The sequence below is a fragment of the Trachurus japonicus genome, chromosome 10 (genome assembly GCF_045865225.1).
Source record: "Trachurus japonicus isolate A0001 chromosome 10, Traja_1.0".
In the NCBI taxonomy this organism is placed as follows: domain Eukaryota; kingdom Metazoa; phylum Chordata; class Actinopteri; order Carangiformes; family Carangidae; genus Trachurus; species Trachurus japonicus.
Window position 1 is genome coordinate 22,564,939 of NC_140916.1, and position 21,003 is coordinate 22,585,941.

General features: G+C 42.8%; 1 protein-coding gene across 2 annotated transcripts in view; it reads right to left on the reverse strand.

Moving 5' to 3' along the window:
* nlgn3a (neuroligin 3a) overlaps nucleotides 1-21,003 on the reverse strand; it is a 122,021-nt gene that overhangs the window by 68,550 nt on the left and 32,468 nt on the right. The window contains exons 4-5 of one of the 2 annotated variants that reach the window (XM_085790112.1): nucleotides 17,520-17,579; nucleotides 9,447-9,596 (exon numbers count right to left, since the gene is read on the reverse strand). In XM_085790112.1, coding sequence (XP_085646238.1) covers nucleotides 9,447-9,596; nucleotides 17,520-17,579 — 210 coding nt within the window. The remainder of the gene's footprint in view (nucleotides 1-9,446; nucleotides 9,597-17,519; nucleotides 17,580-21,003) is intronic. The other variant, XM_085790113.1, reaches the window with a different exon arrangement.

Below are 21,003 nucleotides of genomic sequence, written 5' to 3' on the forward strand. Positions count from 1 at the left end.
GCAGAATCTGAAAGTTGGAGAAAGTGGTACATGGGGGGAAAAAATAATGAAATGCTGTGTCTGTGAGCAGTGGAGCTGCACTGACCATCTTGAATTTGAAATTGGGCCAGAATCTATAAACTCAAACCGAAATACTTGATTTTGTGGGATCAAAAGGTGAAAAAAAAAAAGTTACCTAAAAGACTGTCTTAATTCTGCTGCCTTGCTGTCTCCACATTTCACTTTCTAATTTAGCAACTGTGATCCTTAAACAGATGTACTGTAGCCAGTGAGACCAAATGAAAACAAATGAATTCTCCACAGCTGTGAGGTCAAAATGTTTGGATGGTAGCCATTTTGGGGAGAAAAAAACAACAACAGCGTATACCGTATAAAGATTGTCATATTAGCTGACCATATTTAAAACTGATCCCCCATGAAAAGTGCCTTGCTCCGTAGCTGCACTCTTGACAAACGATAGCTGTCGGAGCTAATCTCTGTGACAAATATATTGCATTTTACTGTGATCGCTATACAAGCCACACCCCCCACTATCTACCTCCCTCCTGCCTGTGTGTTGCCATGTTAGTTGCTTTTAATGAGAGCTAGTGGCGGCAGAAGATGTTTGCTTTGCATTAACACGGCTCTGTTGTGACTGCAGGAGAGAGTGCAGCTCACAGGGAGACTGATAGTAGTGAAATTAAAAACAGTAATGCAGGATTTTATGCATGATTTGCTCCCTGTGAATCTTGTGTGTGGGCAAGTAATTTGAATGGCAGACCTGCGACTGACAATGATAACTTCTATTTAGCCATTTATTTGTGTAACATAAATGTAGTGAATGTTTACTGTTGCTAAATAATAAATAGTATCAAAATAGCATGAAAGTCTTATGGATTAATAACCTTAACTTTGTCAGTCTGATTATTGTTTCATTTCTGTCTGGGCTTTATTTTCCAACAAAATACTGTATGAGGATGATGCTGAAAGGCAAACCAGTTGGAGGTTCCAGATTTTGGACTTTTCCCATCAGCGTGTGAAAACACAATTAGTCTTGATTGGTTCGCACACGCTTAACAAATGACTAAATTCTCTCAATCAGGGAGAATCTCCACCATTTGAAATGGCACGCTCTCTGGACGATGTGGAGCCTGTACCGTGCGCCAATCAAAACTTCTGTGCCAGGCGGCAGCTGAGAGTGAACTTTTCAGATGTAATGAAGAAATACATGGATGAAATATTAAGCACATTAATTTTGTTTCCCAGGAAAAACATAATTAAAATCAATCATGAAAAGTTAATAACATGGAACCTTTAAATATTTGAGCGGTGCTATATTTAAAAATCATCATACTTGAATGATTCCAGGTCCTGCTGTGTAAGTGCTGTTTGACATCAATTACACCATTATTTCTAGGGGCTCGGTCCCAGTTAACATTATCCCCTTTCGGTTTTAATCAATACTTTTCAAGGGTTTTTAAGCTCAAAAAAGGAAACATCTTCTTGGGACAGTGAAAAGCCGAGCACTGAGAAACAATAGGCCCCATCTCGGCCCTGTCTTGCAGAGCCAGGCGTTTGTTGCAGTGCGCCTGGCAAGAGCGGCTTAAGAGTTAATTTCCTGGCAGTGATTTGTAGGAAAGCAGCATCAACAAGCTGCTGCAGACTGGAGCATGAAAACCATTACTTCAATCCCTCACTCCCTGACATTAATAGGATGAATAAATGTTTTTGTTCACTGCTTAATTTGGATGAATCCATCCAAATGGCAATGAAAACAAGTAAATATCCATCTCAGCCCCCCTCCTGATAATACAAGACAAAGAGAACTCACTCTGCCTTCGCTTTTTCTTCCACCTACTGTTTGAGAATTCCTCTGCTCGGCACCGAGCTCATATATCAGATGATAACTGAAATGACTGAGACCGGGAACACTTACAGAGGGAGGCTCGTGTTATAGGAAGGGTTTATTTTAAGTCGATTCACCCTCGCCACGCAGGAGGTTGTCATGTCGAATTTTATTCCGTAGTAACTCCTGAGAGTGATTTTTGTGATCCCAGACACCCGATTTGACAAATGAGATGAAACCAGCCAGACTACATCCTGCATATGAACTTGTAGTAAAAAATGTAATTTCCATACTCATTATTTTGTAAAAGTGCTACAAAAATACAATAAAATCACAGACGTTCAACGATGACAAATACGCTGCAACAACACAGACCCTGTTTACACCCGTCATGGGTCTTGTGCAGTGAGTGTTAAGTCATCCAAGAATAATTCAAGAGGGATTAGTATGAGGCCTCTTCAGCCAGATGTTGAAAAGCTGTAAATGTATCTGTCACTTTAAGATATATGTGCCGTCTTTACTGTAAGTGTAACTAATAGCATCAGATAGCTCACTGTGATCCCTGAGGCCTGACAAAGAACTGAAAGTGTCCTACAGTGGATCCCTTTACATTGTCTAGTAACTCAACTATCATACCTCAGCACAATTCTGAGTTACTTGTACTTTATGTGCATTTTTCAATTATGTGTTACATCATCACATCAGAGTACATTATACCATCCAAGAGAATATGAAATAAGTTCTTCTACTGCAGCCAGCTAAGATTAAAGGGCAGCTAACATGTTACTGCATCAATAATTATAATAATATACACACACTACAAGCTATCCTGTTGTTACTGCTAACTTTTGACTTATGTATGCTAAATTCCTACAGTGCACAAGTCATATGACTGAAGGAAGGTTGAGCCAGATTTGCAGGCAACCTGAGAAAACAGGTTACAGCTTGCAATCTGATATGTGATTTGAGTGAGCAACAGGGACAGATACTGAACCCTGCGCTATCAGAGATTATGTCACAGCCATTTCTTTTAGTTCAAGTGCCATAAACAGATGAAGCATAAAACATATCAATATTTGGCATGAAAACCTTTTTCCTTTTAAATATAGCCAGGATTCAAATAGCTACACCTGGCAGCAGGTAGGCTGCTCAAGACATCTTGGATAAGTTGCAACAGTTAGTCTGTGGATTTAGATTTGGATCTCAGTGTGTCTTCATATCCCAGTCTGTTTCCATGATGCTGAGATCATGCTCTGTAGGGGTCGTACCATCTGTTGTAGGACTCCTGCAGTTCCTTATGATTCTGGCTGTGCAGTCATGCTGTAAAATAATTTCAGGGCCAATCAGACTTCTCCTTGTTGACTGGCTGTGGCGTGATAGATAAGACTCAAAACACATACAGTGATTACACTTTAACATAGTGCTTTGTACTGTATATAGCCATGTGTAAATAAAGGCTAGTTTTTATTTAGATAAAATAAATGACATTTACATTCATTCCTTAGGTAGACACTTTCATCCAAAGTGACTTACACGTGAGGGACTAAACTTAAGTGTAAGTGCAGTGGGAGACCTTGGGGTAAGAAGTACTAAGTACTACATCTATTCTATATTCCATAAGTGTAAGGAGATCAGGTAAAGGAGTGTACCACGAATGCAAAGTAAGTGCTAGTTAGGCATCTTAGAGTGTTAGAGGTGGAAGGAGAGAAGCTGCATTCTGAAGAGATGAGTCTTCAAAAGATTTTTGAAGACAGAGAGGGACGCCGCTGCTCTCTGAGCATTGGTAGCTTATTTCACCGTTAGACCTCTACAGACAAGAACAATCTGGTCTGCAGTTGCCTTGTGCATAGGGACAAAAATGTCAGATACATGTTCCTTTCTAGGAAGGCAACTCCTGAGAAGAAGCACAAGGCTGTGTGATTGAGTTCAGGAAGATGGGTGAAAGTCACTCTGAAGGCACGCTACTGACTTGAATTTGATCCGGGTGGCCATGGGTAGCCGGTGTAGGTCGATGAGCAGCGGAGTGACATCATCCTTTTAGGCTGATCGAAGACCAGACGGGTAGCCGCATTCTGGACCATCTGCGAGGGTTTCGCCGTGCGTGAAGGGAGGCCCGCCACAAGGGCAGCGCAGTAGTCAAGACACTTGAAATGACAAGTGTGAAAGGAGCCAATGCTTACAGAGCACATGGCCACAGAAAGAAGTGATGACAGCCTATAGTACTACTACTTAACCAACATCCAGCAGAGAACAGCGTCTGGGTCAGGAGGCCACGAGCACACTGGTCGCCGCTCGGCTCTCAGTGGAGCTCAGCTGTTATTCTGCAGTGGAAAACAACTGTGCAAACCCATGTTACAGAGATAGAGATTTTTCTGTACTGTAGTGTGCTGTTGACACACAGCCACAAATATCCTCCACTCCCAAAATCCCTGGCTAAATTACTAACCGTCACCATCTTTAGTTGAGGAGAGGGACATAACAGGGAAAGGCAGTCACTTACCGTACCCAGAATAACTCGGGCAGCTCAACAAATCAATGCTAAATCGCCCTCGCTGCTGCTTCAGCGCTGCTTTCACAAACACTCATACAGTATGGTTGAGGTTATTTTGATTGGATCTAAAACTATTCTTCTGAAGGCTTGAATAACCCGGGCAGACCGAGGTGACAGTCCACAGAGGCGGCGGCCCCGCAACAAAATGGCTGCGATCAGAGAGATACGGGAGATAGACATCTAAGGTCACAAATAAACCCTGTCAGAGGTGAAAACTCTCCACAAGTACACACTGTACTTGACCACTCTCCTTTGTGGAGCAGCTGGCTGAGAGGAAGAGTCTCACCTTGGGTTTTGGCAAGAGAGGCAGCCATTGTTAATTTTTAATGCATTTGGAAACTAGTAATTAAGTCCCCCCCCCCAATGGACTTGGAAATTGACATGCTCTGGAGAGCCAGTGAGTAATTATATTTGTAAAGAGCAGTGATACAAGATACTCCCCTCTGACTGGGACTCATTACACATCATTAGAGAGGCGCGGCAACTAGGCACATGCACATGTACTACGGGCACGGACCACACACACCTACCCACGGCAACATGCACGAGGACAGACAAGTCACACACTTGAGCCACACACAATGCCCATTGTCCAACACCTATAGTCTTTCTTTTCGCGAGTGACACTTCGCTCTCCAGGTACCCGACCTGAGCAGAGCGCGACGAGTCCTGACAGGACTTTCGGGCGGCGTGAAACTGTGTTCTCCATATCTCGTCTGGTGATAATCATCCCGCGGTGGGTCAATACATAATTAAAGATTAAATCTGAAATGAATTTTCATTCATCTAAATAGTGAAAGGTTGAGATATGAAAGTTTCCAAATGGAGCCTCTGGAGGATTGTGGTCCACCCTTTGAAGCAATAATTACCATTACAGCAGCGTAGGGCTAAGAGCTGCAGGGGGATGATAGAACGGCACTAGAAACTTAGTGGACTCCTCTTTAATTGGAACAGAAGTGGCTGTGACTCGACACATCACAGTCTTCGAATAGAATTTCTACAACTCTCCTCCATGTTACCTCCTTTTTTTTGTCTCCTTCCAGTGTTTCTCCTCTTTCCCCATTCTGTCGACTTCTCCTTTCCCCTCTGTGTGTATTCTCAGCTTGTGTTTTGTAGGATCTGCAGCTGCTGTGCACATATTATAAAACCATGCTGAAATATAGATTAAATCCACTGTGGGCTGCCTTTTGGAAAACACCAAACAAATGCTAAATCTATATTTCATAACACACTGAGCACCACCTTTCAATAATTTTGCAACATTTGAGGGCAATGGTGAAAAGCTCTATGTAAATAGAAATAGTGTAGCTGCAAAAATGGTATGACGAAAATGAAATTAAAGCATCAGATAAATAAAACATTCATCACTGACATTTACGGAGGTTTGGTGCTGTCCAATTTGTTGAAATTTGCTGGTTAAAATGTTTCTCTTTCTCCACATTAAAAATGCTTTCAGCACAGATTTGTTAGTGAGGGCTGTTGTTGCCTAATGGTTTAGGCCTATTGTTTCAGTGAAATGAGTTAAATATTCAGATTGTTGTGTGTATTTCAAAGGTGTTTACTGCATTATTAATGCCATATTCAGATTGCCTAGGGATGGTGGGAGAGCTATATTAGTGTCAGAAAGCGTAGTTTGAGTTGCCTTGTCTGCTTTCACTTTAAACTCATTATCTTGTCTAATTCTCTCTGCCTCCATTATTCCCTCATCCCTTTAAGCAGCCTAATTAAAAGGGCTTTCATTTTTTCATTAATATTTATTTATTTATTCTACATTTCTACATGAAACTGCTTCACCCCGCGTAGAGTCTAAATTAAAGTTCTTCTCTTTTTTTCATTATTCAAATGAAGGGATTCCTACTGCACAGCACTCGAGATGAAGCCACAGAAGAAGAAGAGGAGAAACTGGAGCATTTCCTCTCATTTGGCTGTCAGATGACCTGACATTACACTGCAGAGTGTAAGGCCTTTTAACGATGACTGCGGCGGCTAATGTACAGTGTCCGATAGAAACCGTTAATCTACTCCACTTAGCGCAGTTTAGTCTAGATTAATGCTGAAACTGTTAGCGACACCCATATTCAATAAAAAAAGGCAAACAAAAATAAAAATGAAGACATGTAATCACAATTACTCACGTTCTGAGGACTGCAATTCACACTTTATGACTGAAAATCTTCAGACAGCTTAGTGTTAATTGGCCCATCATGGTCTGATTTCTCTCTGGCTTTGGTTTTATTTGGTTTATATGAGTGTGTCTGTAATAACAGTTTAAAGCCGTACCATGGGGAGATTATCAGACCATGCTACAGCAGTGGACATTATCGCTCAACTACATGCATCACTTCGTCTCTGCTCATTTCTTTGAATGGCTGCTGGGGAGCTCACCAAGAGAGCTGCTTTGTGAACTGTATTTGTGGGTATGTGCGTGCGTGTGCGACCGTGCGTGTGCGTGCATGCGCTTTTCAATGTGTGCATATGTGCATGGGAGCAAAACCGCATCTGCGAGCGTGTGGTTTGTTTTGCTTGTGTATCACTGTCTATTTGTGTGTGTGAAGAGCATGTGCGTGAGCGCGCGCATGCTCAGAGTGCACATATGTGGTGTTGGAGGGTGTGTGTGCATGCATGTAGAATGACATTTAGCGGAATGTGGCAGCGGAGAAGAAACATCTGACTCATAATTGAAGTGCCATGAAAGAAATATGATCATGAATCTGTATTAGGCTTACGTGCTCAGCTTTAAACCAGCTGCGGGAGCACGAGGCAGCACGCCCAGCCAGCACTCCGACTACCTTACCACCCTGAAGGCTGATTACAACACTCAGAATGATACTCCACAAAAATGACAAGAGGAAAACACAGCGCATTCAAGGCGAGCAATCCTGATGACAAAATCGATAGGCCGTAGCGTTCTCATCTCCATCAAAACGAGAATCTCAGGATGAATGTAGTTGTGCCTCCGTGATTCAGCCACACCAGTCATCTCAATGTCCTGGAGGATAAAGCTGCGCCATCCCTCTGTCACCTTCCTGCTCCTGACATGTCTGAGCAGCAAGTTGAGGCAGACTACTCTTTTAAGGATAGAGCCAGTGATATGGACTGTGTTGTTCTTACCATTCACAAAAGGCATAAACAGACCAACCAAAGCCCATTGTACCACCTCAGTGGTCCAAAATCCTTTTGACTTCTGACATCTTAAAACAAAGCCATGTGTCACAGAGCTGTGAGCAGATAAATTAGATTAGATTGTTTAATTTGAAAAAAAAAAAAAACTAAACCTACTGCAACAGGTAAAACTATCCAATGTGTAAAAAGGAAAAAGAAACAATTTTCTCAGTTTTATCGTATGACCTCTCATAGCTTATTCCTCTGTGCTATTGACCTCCTTTGTTCCTTTGTAAAGAACATTTAAAGCTGGGTGACATGTGCCTTGATTATGATTAGTGTGGTTGCTGTAGTTTATTTGAGCTGCACATACACCGTTCTGCACACTAGCTCACCAAGTGTGTGTTTAAGTAAATTTTATAATCAGAAATACCACATTCATTTTTTAAGTAATGAAAAACTAAATTGAATTCATTACCAAAAAAAAGGAATAAAAAATGAATTCATAAAAAAAAAATATTCTAATGATGAATGCAGTCAGTGGTTTTGCAGATATAGACTTACTCTGTTGTTCACATTAGTTTACAGTAGCTAATTCTGGCTAATATTTGAAAAATTACTAAATCAATTTGCTAACTTTATGACACTGCTCAGGTCACACCATTACCATGTACTTGTGACCACAGTCAGACGAAGGAGTTCCCATTAATATGATCTGATATGTTTTAACACAGGAATCTGTTTCACATACACTAACCACACCAGGGCAGGTGTTATATTCACTTATACTCGCTTTGATAAATACAAAAACAAAAACATAGATTAAACAGCGAAGAAAGGAAGGAGTTCCACCTCCCACAATGTGGTCATTTCAACACTGATTTATTATTAAGAGTAAAAGTAAAGCAACGCGTTTCGCCCAGTGGGCTTCATCAGGATCTAATCCGTGCGGTGCAGGGCAGTCTCCCCTTTCTCAATAGATTAAACAGTGTCTACAGTAAATCTATAGGTGGAACCCATGCAGAGCCACTGTCCAGGTATAGGTTAGTCTGAAAGTATTGAGAAAGTTGTTGGTTTTTGGTTTTGTGATGCTATTCTTTGACAGTAAGAAATGTGTAGAATAACCCCAGAAGTTTCCTTTATGTTAAGAGCGACACTTTGCATGAAAACAAATGAAAACAAATGCAAACAACGAGATGGAAATTTCATTTTATATTCAAAGGGCTTGTCGTTGGTACACAACCACTCTAAATGTAAAAAAATGTGTGAGGAGGGAAATCGGCTGTGTCAGAGAGATGGATGGAAAAGGTACAAAGCTTGGGTAGTGTGCTAACAAACTCCATTTTGTGTTGCTGCAGCTGTTTCCATGGAGCTCGCTCTCCCTCTCTTTTGCTCACTCTCTCTTTCTCTGCCTCTCGACTCCCCCTCTCTCTCTTTCTGTTTCTCTCTCTCTCTCACTCACACACACACACACACACCCACACACACACACACACACACACACACACACACACACACACACTCACAAGTGTCTCAAAGAGGATTCAGCTGTGTGAGTCAATCTGCAACCAACCGCAACTCAGAGAGAACCTCTCGCTCTCTCTCACAGACTCTTCTCCTCTCCTCATCTCTCCAGCATCACGCCCATCTCATCATTTTTTTTCAACCTCATTACAATAATTTCTTAATTTATTCTAAACCCCAGTCACAACAACAAACCCACATTCAGCACACTCAATTACTGTGATTTTGATACACGAGCACCACATCAACAAGGAGCACAGGAACCAGTCCATGTATTTACAGTGCTCTGCACACCACCACCCCCCCCGGCCTTATTTGGAGTGCATGTGGCAATCAGCAGTGCTCATTACACCTAGCTGCCCTACAAAGATGCCCCAGAAAAATGTCCTTGAAGGAGGAGGTAAAGGAAAAAAAAAAAGGAGGGAAAGAGGGAAAGATGCTTACCGAGGACTCCGACACGGTAGTTGAGAGTGATAACGATGACATTTCCGTAGCTGGCCAGGACGCTCCCATCGATCATGTTGCCCGTCCCCTCCATGTAGGATCCTCCGTGGATGTAGACCATCACGGGCTTGGCACCGGTATCTCGTATGTCTGCAAGAGCGGCCATCATTAACACATTCACATTGTCGTCCACCCACTCCGATCAAGGGTCAGCTCAGATTCAGATACAGCAGATAACAGCACATGGTGGCCACAAACAGACAAGCTGACGGTCACCTCTCAGATACCAGCTGTAAGGATGCAATCCGCTGGCCTACTAATGCTAATGGAAGCAATATTCTATCACATCTGCTCTATGAGAAACAAATTAATGTCCACTCATGAGGTAGAGTTCAACTCTATTATAATAATTGGCCATCTCAGCTGAAAATGTTGCCTGTCATTTACCTCATATAAACCAAACTATTAGGGTTGCATTTGAGTTTGTGGTGCCTTCCAGGAGGCAGACCCACTTCCCAATATAGACACACAGGAAGCCATTAGAGAGAATAAAGAGAGAGGTACTCTGACACATCTCCTAACCAGGGAGAAAGCTAATCTGTCTTGACAGTGATAGGGAAAACGTACCGGCTAATTACACAATGCTACCATGTGCCTCCTTTTTACACAGGCCTATCTCTCAGCAACAATTTATTTGCACTGTCTTCCTTGGCATTGCAGGCAGTTAAATTTGTGCTTCAGTTTTGGTAAAATGTTGTTTATTTAATTTCCGAACCAGGACTTGATACCCAGCTGGAGCGACACTCCAGCCAGATAAAGCACATCCAGAGGTAGAGGGAAGAAAAAAGCCTCTGTCTGAGGAATAGACTGAATTACTGACTGGCTAGCTTGAGCTGGGAGACAAGACAAGAAACTCTCTCTCATTTTCACTCCTGCTCCCCCCGCGTTCTGTGTAGCTTCTCGCCTTCCCCTCCCTCACTTTGTATCGCTTTCACTCACAGACTCTCCCCTGTCTCTCCCTGTTTCTCTCCCGCCTTCCCTCCATCTCTGTCCAACTCCCTGCCTCTTTCTCTTTTTTTCCTCTCTCTTCTCTCCCCTAAGCCCTGAGAATGGTGAGAATGAGAGAGAGGGGGGCGGGAGGGCAAAGAGTGAGGAAGACAGAGGGAGGGAGAGAGAGCGAGAGAGAGTGAGAGAGACAAAGACAGACAGGAAGGAAGTAGGGAAGGAGGGAAGAAACACGGAAAGAAAGGAAGAAAATAAAAAGGGAAGAAAGGAACAAAGACACAAAGAAAGACAGAGATGAAAAAACAGAAAGCAACGGGCTCAGATTTAAAAGGGTAGTATTGTATTCTGGTTGCTATGGTGACTGAGAGCCAAAATTTAAAATCCTCAAGAACAGCTAATCGCAGACCACATCCTGCACACAGCCCAATCTGCATCCATCTGCAGGCGCTGCTCATCGTTATGCACCCCATCACATTAGCACGCTCAACACCGAGGACAACTACTTAAATGCATTTTGTAGAGACACGGTTTTTCTGTAACCCCTATAGCGGAGCTCAGCCTTGATTCACAGTTTTTTTTTTCATTATTCCCTTGGTTATTCATGGCCCCGTTAACGTTTAAAAGCAAAGCAATAACTTGTATATGAGGTGGCCTTATTTATGGCTTTCTTTATCTTGCTGGTATCTGAGAAGGCTACACAGTGAAATGTGATTTATAGCTGACACTTCTCTATGCACACACTTATTGTAGACAAGAGGAGGAGGGGATGCATGGGGTGAGAAAGCATGAAAGGTATACAGTCAGAGAAAGGGGAAAAAAGGTGTAGGGAGAGAGGAGGGTGGTGGTGGTGGTGGTGGTGGGTTTGGGGGGGTAAAGGGATAAAGAACAGCAAAAAACGATATCCTTCACAAGCTCCTCAAACAAATGGGCCACAGATACAGAGAGAATGGAAAAGAGGAAGAAGATACAGGGGAGGGGGGCAGAAATAAGAAAAAGAGATTAGTCATGTCAGTGTTATCAGTCACCTCTTTTGTTGATTCACATCGTGTCTCCATGACAACAGTTAAATCCCTTTGGGAAAGCAATACAAGACATTGAAGCTCCACTTGTCCTAATCTATTTATTGACTTGATCTGATGTGGGAGTGTCACACAGATGTGATACACAGTTCTCAGTGACGCTGATTTGTGTCGGGGGAAAACATGCATGCAGCCCGTCCCAATTGGACTTTGGATTACGGAGAGACATAATAACCCTGTCTGGATACATCCACATCTGGGGCTGCAGCATGGCATGACTTGGAGGTAATGAGGTGAGTAGATTTCTTAACCAATCAGATCAGAGCTTTATCAGTTGCTGCGGCCGAGCTAATCTGTTGAAACAGGTGACTAAGTGGCTGTTTCCTGATTCAATACTTCTCAGCGGCAAACATATTGTTACATCAACACACATGGTCATAGCATCAAAATGTAGAGCACAGAGCCCTGTGCTAGGAAAGAAACAGAGACATGTTTATTAATGCACATACTGTACAAGTATATTTGCAATAAAATTCCATGCACAATGAGCTGAAAAAAAGAAGACAAACAAACTCATGTTTTGGAGATGAACAAAAAAAAATGTGCATGATAGAAATGTAGATGGAGGCTGATGTGATGTGCAATGAAGAGTGAGCGAAACATAATTTATGCACAGCAGCACATCATTTTGTCACAGATTTCTCTCACCCAGACAAGTGAGAACTTGCAGCATCTACTACACAGCCACATACACTCACACACTCCCAGCACATATTCTACAAACAGCAAATAATTGTATCACAGTAGAGAAAATAAATTGAAAATTGCCCATAAATGAATAAATAAATCAAAGGTTTTCAGTTCGCTGCACTGCTCCAGCTAAATAGAGGGGCTGGAGACAGTCACACCTACAAATACATCTCAGGGGCATGAATTTCAGCAGGACCTGAGGAGCACAACCTCTCATAGGTGCGTCACAGTGACTCTGGACTGATTGGAGTATCAGTGGGAGGCATAACTCAGCCCTGAGCTGAGCCTTTAAGTGTTGCTGCTGCAAGTGAAACCCACCAGGAGGGCTGGGGGCACTCTTTCCTTCCTAGTCTATCATATTTTCCTTTCTCAGCCTGCACCTCCACCTTTTTGTCCTTTGCCTCTCACTCCAGCAAAAACAGTCAGTCATATATCTGACGTTAAGCGCCCCAAGAATCGGCCTTGACACTCCACAGTATAGGACAGGACAAAGGCGAGTGGAGATAAGTGTCGGTGGCATTCACTGTGTCAACACTTGGTGAAACATGGTGGCTGTCAGTGGCTATCAGTGAGGTCTGAGGTTGGGAGGGGAACGGGTGACAATGTCCTGATGTGGCAGGACATGACATGCACCCTACTGTAGTGCTCTTGTCAGGCCAAGCTTCACGGTTCACTCATGACAAGTCCATTACTGGCCATGTTCATATTTGAGAACTGCATACAGTTTATCTGAGGAGCTCTTTTGCTAAACAGGCAGTGTAATTACACCGAATTATACAGCAGCTTGTGCCGCTGTACAAGTCAGAGAATGTCACTGAAAGTCTGCTTAATATTCCTTTTATATGGAATTAAATGAACTAGCACTGTGTGTGACTAGGCCTTTGAGGGAAAGAGGCTAACGTGAAGGAAGACACAGTAAAAAAAACAAAAAAAAACTATCTGGACTCACAGACAGTGGAAGGAAGACCATGTAAGAAAAATAAAGTTGTGGCATAGCTGTTGCTATTCTAAGCCAGTGGACTTTCAGAGCCTGTACACTATCAGGAGTGATGGGTTAGGTGAGAAAAGTACACCTTATAGCTGGAGCATGTCAGCCTCCACAGTGTTCACAGCAACACTTGACATTTATGAGAATAACTGAAATGCATCTTCATGTTTATAAAAAAAATAAAAATAAACATAGCAAAGGGAAAAAAGTGTGTGTGCCACTGCTACTATGAATCCTGACATCGCTACAGTAAATGTAATGGGAGAAATGACCTTTATGAGAAGGTGACTTCTTGCTCCCTCTGTGGTTTGCGCGTGTGTGTTAAATATGATGCCGGCAACAGGGCAGACAATGTGCAGAGTGTGTATATGGGGACGGGACTTAGATAAAAGACGGACAGGTATGGACGCTGGATGAACAAAACAAAAGGAGAAGACGCACACAAGCTTATTAGCCCCCTACAGCTGGTCTGGACCTGGATGAGAGGAGGATACTGTAGAGGTGCTGTCATCCTTAAGACTCTCAAAAAGCTGTTTGACCCCCAAGTGAAGAAGGACTAACCCATCTTTAGAAGCCTGCTGTCACTGGTGCAAGCTGCAAAAAGCTGATGACATGTCGTACAAACACACTGAACGGGTGACGACATCAATAAACACATTAAAGAACAGCACACTGCTAAAGAAAGACAAGAAAATCCCACAGACTTTTCGGTGGCATGGCATAAGGAAAGGGTCACAAGTGCCTCAGTGAACTAATTCGAAGCTCCACTGTTGCTCCACTCAAGCAGCATGTTTTTACATGTTTTTGCCTTGCCAATTATTTTGTGCCACTCAAGAGTAAAGGAGAAAAGATGACTGGAGCAGTCAGGCTCTCTCCATCCTCTGAAATGTCTCAAATGGTGCCCTTGTAGATCAGCCATTAGCAGCAATGCTTATCTTGGAAAAGAAGCTGAGCAGCAGCATTCCAAATATCCCGACATATATGGGCTTCGAGGGGGCATGATTCCTCATCCCTGCCACATCAGAGAGAATAGGATAGTGGCAGAATGGAGAGAATGGTGTGTGAATTGCCCCCACTGTCGATTCACCATTCTCCAGGCTGCCTGAGCTGAGCTGAGGGCTTTGCTGGATGGGGATCCAGTCAGGCCTCTGCAATGGAATTAATGGTAATACCCGGGCAGGTGGAGCTCAGCTCTGCTCCCTGGCAAAGCAACGATGGAGAGCTTCTCTCAGGGTGGGGGGGCCGTGTGTGTGTAAGTGTGTGTTGTCTTCTTCAGTGCTTGCTTCTAGAGCTTGGAAGCGAGCGCTGTTTATGTGTACAAGTGTGTGTGCATGTGTGCATGCTTGACTGATTTAATAGATGTGGGTGTACATGTCTGAGTGTGTGCACACTCACGCTGGGTGGAAGCATTCCTCCTGATTAGAGCTAGTCTCAAAGTGCCAAATGACAGACACACACGCGCATGCACACACACACACACACACACATCTATTTTTCATCAGTGGAAGAGGGCCGAGGCAGCAGTGGCGTGAGACACTCTAGAGGTGGAGTGGGGATGGCTGCCTCTCCCTGACAAACACTGGGCACAGTGGCCCAGCACCGCTGCCATGTTCCACCTGGGAGATTTAGCTCCTACACAGCTTCACTTCCTCTATTTACATGCCCACCTTTATCTAACAACAGCAGGTAGGTGATTGAAAGCTCGCGCTGCCTTTTACAGTGCAATAATGGCGTCTGTAAAATTGAGTCTTGATTGTGGGCCGATGTAAATCACGGCAACTTGGCCCGCAACGCTCCTGTTGCTGGAGGGAGCATTGCATAGAATTTGAATGCACTTTCGGGGTGCCAGGGGGTTGACTGCTGCTCAGATGGACAGGTGGACACACAAAGGGAAAGACATCGAGACACAGGGTGAGACAAAAGGAGTGGCAGAGAGGGAGAGCCTCAGGGACAGCCAGCGGACAGAAAGAGATATACAGTATAAAAAGGTCATTATATTCTCATTATATATTTCATTTTGCTTATCTCCTCGTCTCGGTTGAATGTTTTTATTGGCTGTTCCACTGCCTTTTTTAATGCAAAGTTAAATATTGCTATTCCATTACATATGTTATATACATTTCTTCGGCGATGTGAGAAATCCTTTATTGTTCCAATAAAACTTATTTGAATTAGAATTTAAGAGCGTGTCTGGAGGGTTAGAGCAGGGAGGGAGGCAGCTCAAATATGGTGGAGGGAGGGAGGGAGGGAATTAGCCCAGGATAGACAGACTGCCAACTGAGACAGCATGGTAATGCTGGGATGAACAGACTGAGAGATGGAGGGGGTTAGACAGAGAAACCAGACAAGGCAGCCGCTCTCTGAACTGAATGAGAATATGTGGATAAGAGGTGAATCAGCTAAAGACTGAGAGAGTGGGAGTTCTGCTTGTGTTCTTATTCTACTTGACCTTTAACTTTAAAACACCAATGTTTGATTTTCATTGGTTATTCATGCAGCACATTTACTGTAGACAAGGAGGTATATTATTAGCAAGAGTAGTAGAGAAGCCTGCAGAGCAGCCATAGGTAAGAGAGCCGGTGCAGTTTACTCAGAAATGTTTCTGTGAGCAAAGGCTCGTCTTCACAGAGGGAACAGAAAAAACAGAGGGACATCTCTGATCAGTGGTTTTATATGTCAGGCCGTGAAAGTTCAAAACAGTCACATTCAACAGAACAATGAAAATCTTCTGGATCATGTTTAGGGATTGATGGTGAACGCTGTCACACATGCATTAGTTACAGTGCTGTGGCAGCGATTCTGCTGGGACCGTATTGTGCTTCTACGGTGATGCTCTGTAAATAGCATTAGTTGCGCTCAGTAAAGAATAGACTTGTCACATTTTCAGTAAGGCTAGTCTTGCACAACAGCTTGGAGACCAAGCCACTGTGTACGCATGCAAAGACTTGCCAGACAAAGGGATTGGCACTTGTCAGCAATTCTGAACAGACTCAGGGCTACATACACTGACACATGTGACTAGCTCCAAGGAAGACAAACATATACGTGTGCGCACGTACACACACAGTCAGGCTTAAGACTGAAGGCAATTTGGCTTCAGTTGCAACAGCTCGCCTTGGGCTTGAATGAGGAAACACCTGTGTCTGTCAAAGTGGTGCCATGGCAACGCTTCCTGTTCTGTGATCAAGGCCAGCGCGGAGCTCCTTTTTCAGAGACAAGCCCACTGGCAAGAAGGAAGGAGCTTCCCTGCAAACCCTTAAACATCTGGAAAGAACCCCGGCCAACCGGCCTCAGCTGGGTTTTAAATCCAAAGCAGGACCTGCTGCAACGCTGCCGTTCACTGTGCCAACACTCAAGACAAATAAGTGAAAGGATATGGCAGTTTACTGACATCTCAGTTTTTTCTGCCAAGCAGAGGGTCCATATGCCCAAGACATGTGCTTAAGGTCCTAAAGTGTTTTGTTCCAGACATACAGTTAAATCATGCTCACAAAATAGGCAAAAAAAATTGATTGTCCACAACAAACAAATGAAGTTGAGGGCTTTACCTTGATTCTCAACATCATGCTTGCATCACCTGCTCTGCAGTGTTGAAGGAAGACAAGGGCAGGGTGATATCAGGGGTTTGATTTAGATTCAGAGACTTAAGCCGTTTCTGTTGCAGCACAAGAATCGTCTCTCATTCTAATCTCGGCAGAGATCCACCCTGAGCCAGGAATATCCCAAGATAAATATGGAAAGTGAACAATGTGATTGCTGAGCAGCAACTTCCCATTTTCTACACCTCTCGCCTCTAATCCTCTCCAGCAGCACTCCTGAACTGCTGCTCCTCATCTAAATCTGCTGGCAGACCTGGTGAACGGTCTGATATTACACTGCTGCTTCACTTTCCCTCCGCTATTATCGCCACCAATACAGCTGCTGGCCACACCTTAAGAAGGGGCTCTCACCGCTGCTTCTGCCCTTGTAATAACAGTCACTCCAGTCACTGCGTGAGATATTAAAATGACCCAGCTCGGGCTTTGTTATCTAGACAGCTCTGAGATCCCATCTGACTCCTAAGCCAAGCACTCTATACACATCGCTTCAATTTTGATGCTTGGGAACAGGATGTCTGGCATTCATTCACTCACACACTTGATCAAAGACAACATTGTCCTACACACTTTAACGTGACAGGGGTGCTTGATGATTGCATTTGTAATAATAATTTTTAAAAAATCAAACAAAATCATAAATGATCAGAAAACAGTGGCATTTTTGGAGAAAAAAAATAGATCATGCACCATCTTTGTTCACCACTGAAAGTACCTTCATCTTCATCACCGTCGTTATCCGATAAATCCTCGCCCTGTTTTTTTGCATGGGCCCCTGTTATTGAAGCAGGGAGAGACATAGAGAGGCACAGGGAAATTCAAAATAGCATGTTTGGCAAGACAGAGATGGGAAAAGAGGCAGTTTAAAAAAAAAGCATTATTTGAGACCAAATGTGAATAACAACAAGGTTCATTTAAGACAGAATTCCCATTAAAACAAATCATATTAACACTGAGAGCACCAAGCATTTTAAATAATATACAAATACTACAATGAGCAGGAAAATCACAGAACACCTCGAAGAGGGTAAATTAAACAAAAACCCATTGTTATCATAGTATAGCTGGAGCAGAGTCATACACCACTGGCATTTTCAGATAAAGAAACTTTTTGATTTTGCAGGAAAACTCTCTGTATTCAAACCTATACATTTGGGAAACAATAGCTGAGAGGCTCGCTGCAGAAAAGAAAGCAGCTACTGAACAGCATATGATTCAGATACTTTAAAGTGCATTTTCAAAACGACTTTTTGAGAAGAAGGGTTTACCATCTTTTAGCAGTTCTTTAGTGACCTTCTGTTCTGCACCTCACATCACACCATACTGTAAAAAGGCAAAAGGCATATCAACACAAAATGTGTTTACTGAAGAATACAAAAATCAGGGTGCAGAAAACCGTCAAAAGAACCATTTTTAAACTACAAGCAAAAAGTTTTTAAAAAGTATGTGCAAAACGGCAACCTCCCTGGAGGTGATGAGATCTGAATAAAACACCAAACTGCATGTATCATGTATACTCAGTGATGTGTGTGGTTACTTCAGTTTGCCTCTTTGCCCTAAACAGTAGGTAATGTGGTGTTGCCCTTGTGCTACACGTTAATATGAAAATCTATCCCCCCGGGGCAGCGACACACTGTGTACAAATAGCGTACAAGCCCTATCTTGACCTACCGCTTACACACAGTGCTATTCTAAACTGCTGTGAGTTTGATATCTGTGCATGATCATTTGTGTTCCCCACCAGCTGCAGAGCCCTGGGCTGTTAGTGGGCTTAGTAAATTGGTCTGTCCATCAGTCTAGCTGTTCCATTGTCATTCATCCTCTGATGAGTGAATGTTTTTGGGGGGAATTTCACAGTTTTGGTGAGACCCTGACCTTCCATAGAGCACTGCTGTCAGCTCAGATTTTCCTCATGAACACTGCCTGATACAGTAAATCCTAACATTTCTGGTGCCCTTAGACATTTTTTTTTTATTTTTTTTTTAGCTCTACTGCAATCACCAGGTGAGCATGAATATGAATAAATATCTAAATCTAACGGGCTGATTGTCATGGAGTTTACTGAACCATGATAGCAAGATGAGATGCAGAGCATTTCCCACAGAGAAGCCTGGTCCTACCTGAAGCAAACACCACATCTGCTAACATCATAAATTATTATACATACTATATCATAATGAATATTATATCATATTCATTTTTTAAATGAAATAGAGCATTAATCTTTTAAGGGAAAAGAACAGAGCTGCCATGTCTGACTGCACATTGCATACACTTTATGCCAGTGCTGTTGTTTGAGCCATCTATTAACTACAATCTGAAAATATAAACCAGGATCTGGTCTATTTGCCTCCGTGGCTAAACCATTCCCTGGATTATCTCTGCTGCAGTTAGGAAATCTCTTGTCTTGCCACACTTAGAGAAAATTATCAACTTAAAATCCAGACAACAGATCACCCGAGTCTTATTAAATTTGCCGTTGTTCATGGTTCCTAGATGGTGATTCAAGTGTCCATAATTAGGGCTGTTTGTCAAATAATTTTTAGAGACTGAATTCCAGAGTAAAAGTCACATTATGAACCCAGGCCCCAGATACTCTGAATGTTAATATTGTTAACCAAGTTGCTTTTAAGGTCAAAGACTCTGTGGTTCAGTCAGTCAGGTGCAGTCAGACATCAACACTGTAAGACTGTTACACTATGTACGGACACAAGAGCCCTTAAGGTTAAACAGCTTTTATCTGAATGAATGAGCCACTGTGTTTGAAAACCTCATCCATTGTTAACTGATAGATGCAATATATTACATAATGAAACAGGCTGTGTCATGACATTTAGTACATCTAACGTGGAGAAGCCTTTTGATTTGGTTGTTTCCGCCGCCTGTACAATGACCTTGTTCAGTCTGTTCATCACGTTTGCATTATGGGCTATAATGAATAATGCAGCCTGCATGCACTGTGTGAGCTTTAGATATGCAAACATAATTGTATGACTATGAAAACTTCAAGCCTAAATGCATAACTTGTGTCACCGTGGCGATAAGAGGTTATTGGACAGCTGAGGAAGGTTGTGTAGAAATAGGAAATTATTTTAATAAGTTAGCTGTTGAAAAGGTGATCGGCAGGTGTGGTAGGCTGCTACACCCTCTTGCAAAGTCATTGGCTAATTTAAAGTGATATTCTTGAACACATTAACAACACAAGTTAAAGGCATAAATGGGGAATCATAAACATGTATTTTTCAAATAATTTCAAAAATAATAGAAATCCATCACGTAGACATTAGTGTGTAAATTGGCGCTGTTGTAGCACCATGTAGCTTAATTCGGAATTACAATGCAAGAGGGCTGAGATGAAAAAATATTCAGCGAGGCCAGTTTGAGTAAAAGATGAAAGCGTATGAAGTTTTATCAGATGCCAACACTGCACAGTGGTTGATAATGGTGTGAAGAAGGCTTTTACAGTTCTGGATTCATGGCCAGGGGATGGTTTTGGTGGGAGCCTGAATTAAATGAGGGAACTCCGGTTTTTCATGCAGTGATAATATCACTCTGAAAATGGTCTTAGAGTTCAGCAGGTGGAGCACCTAAAACCTGAAACGGTTTCCCAGTAGCATCGGGTCAGACACAAATAACCTGTATGTCTCATGTAGCCCTCATAGGTTCCTCCGACAATGTTTTAGCAGAATAACAGCCGGCACCCAAAAAGAAATGGGTTCCACCTGCTTTAGCATCCTTCTGTATGGCTTGTTAGCGATTGTGGTTATTCTAGCATTCACTGTGCTGTCGACATGGTAAAACAGTGAGGATATTGAGTGATAGTGCTTCAGACAGGCATATATTGGATGGCAGGTGTCGACAGGGAAGCTCTGTCACTTTGCATTGTGGTGTCTGTGAGCCTGTGTGTGTCAAACGTTGGGTCTATAATAGGAACTGCAAACATGTGACATCTGCAGTGACTCAGCAAGCAAGCCTATATTTGACCTTGAATCTTTTAAAGTGATGTCGCAGCGAAAGAGTGCGACATTAAAGTGAAAACTACAAGGGACTGAAGCCGGCCTCCAGGATCCAAACATGTGCACTGCTTCAAAAACAGGCGGAATCTGGAATAACAGCTATTATTCATGTTCCTTGACAAGCAAAATAGAAACCTGTCACATTTATCAAATCAGGTTCAAAGAAGCTGCATTTGATGGGCT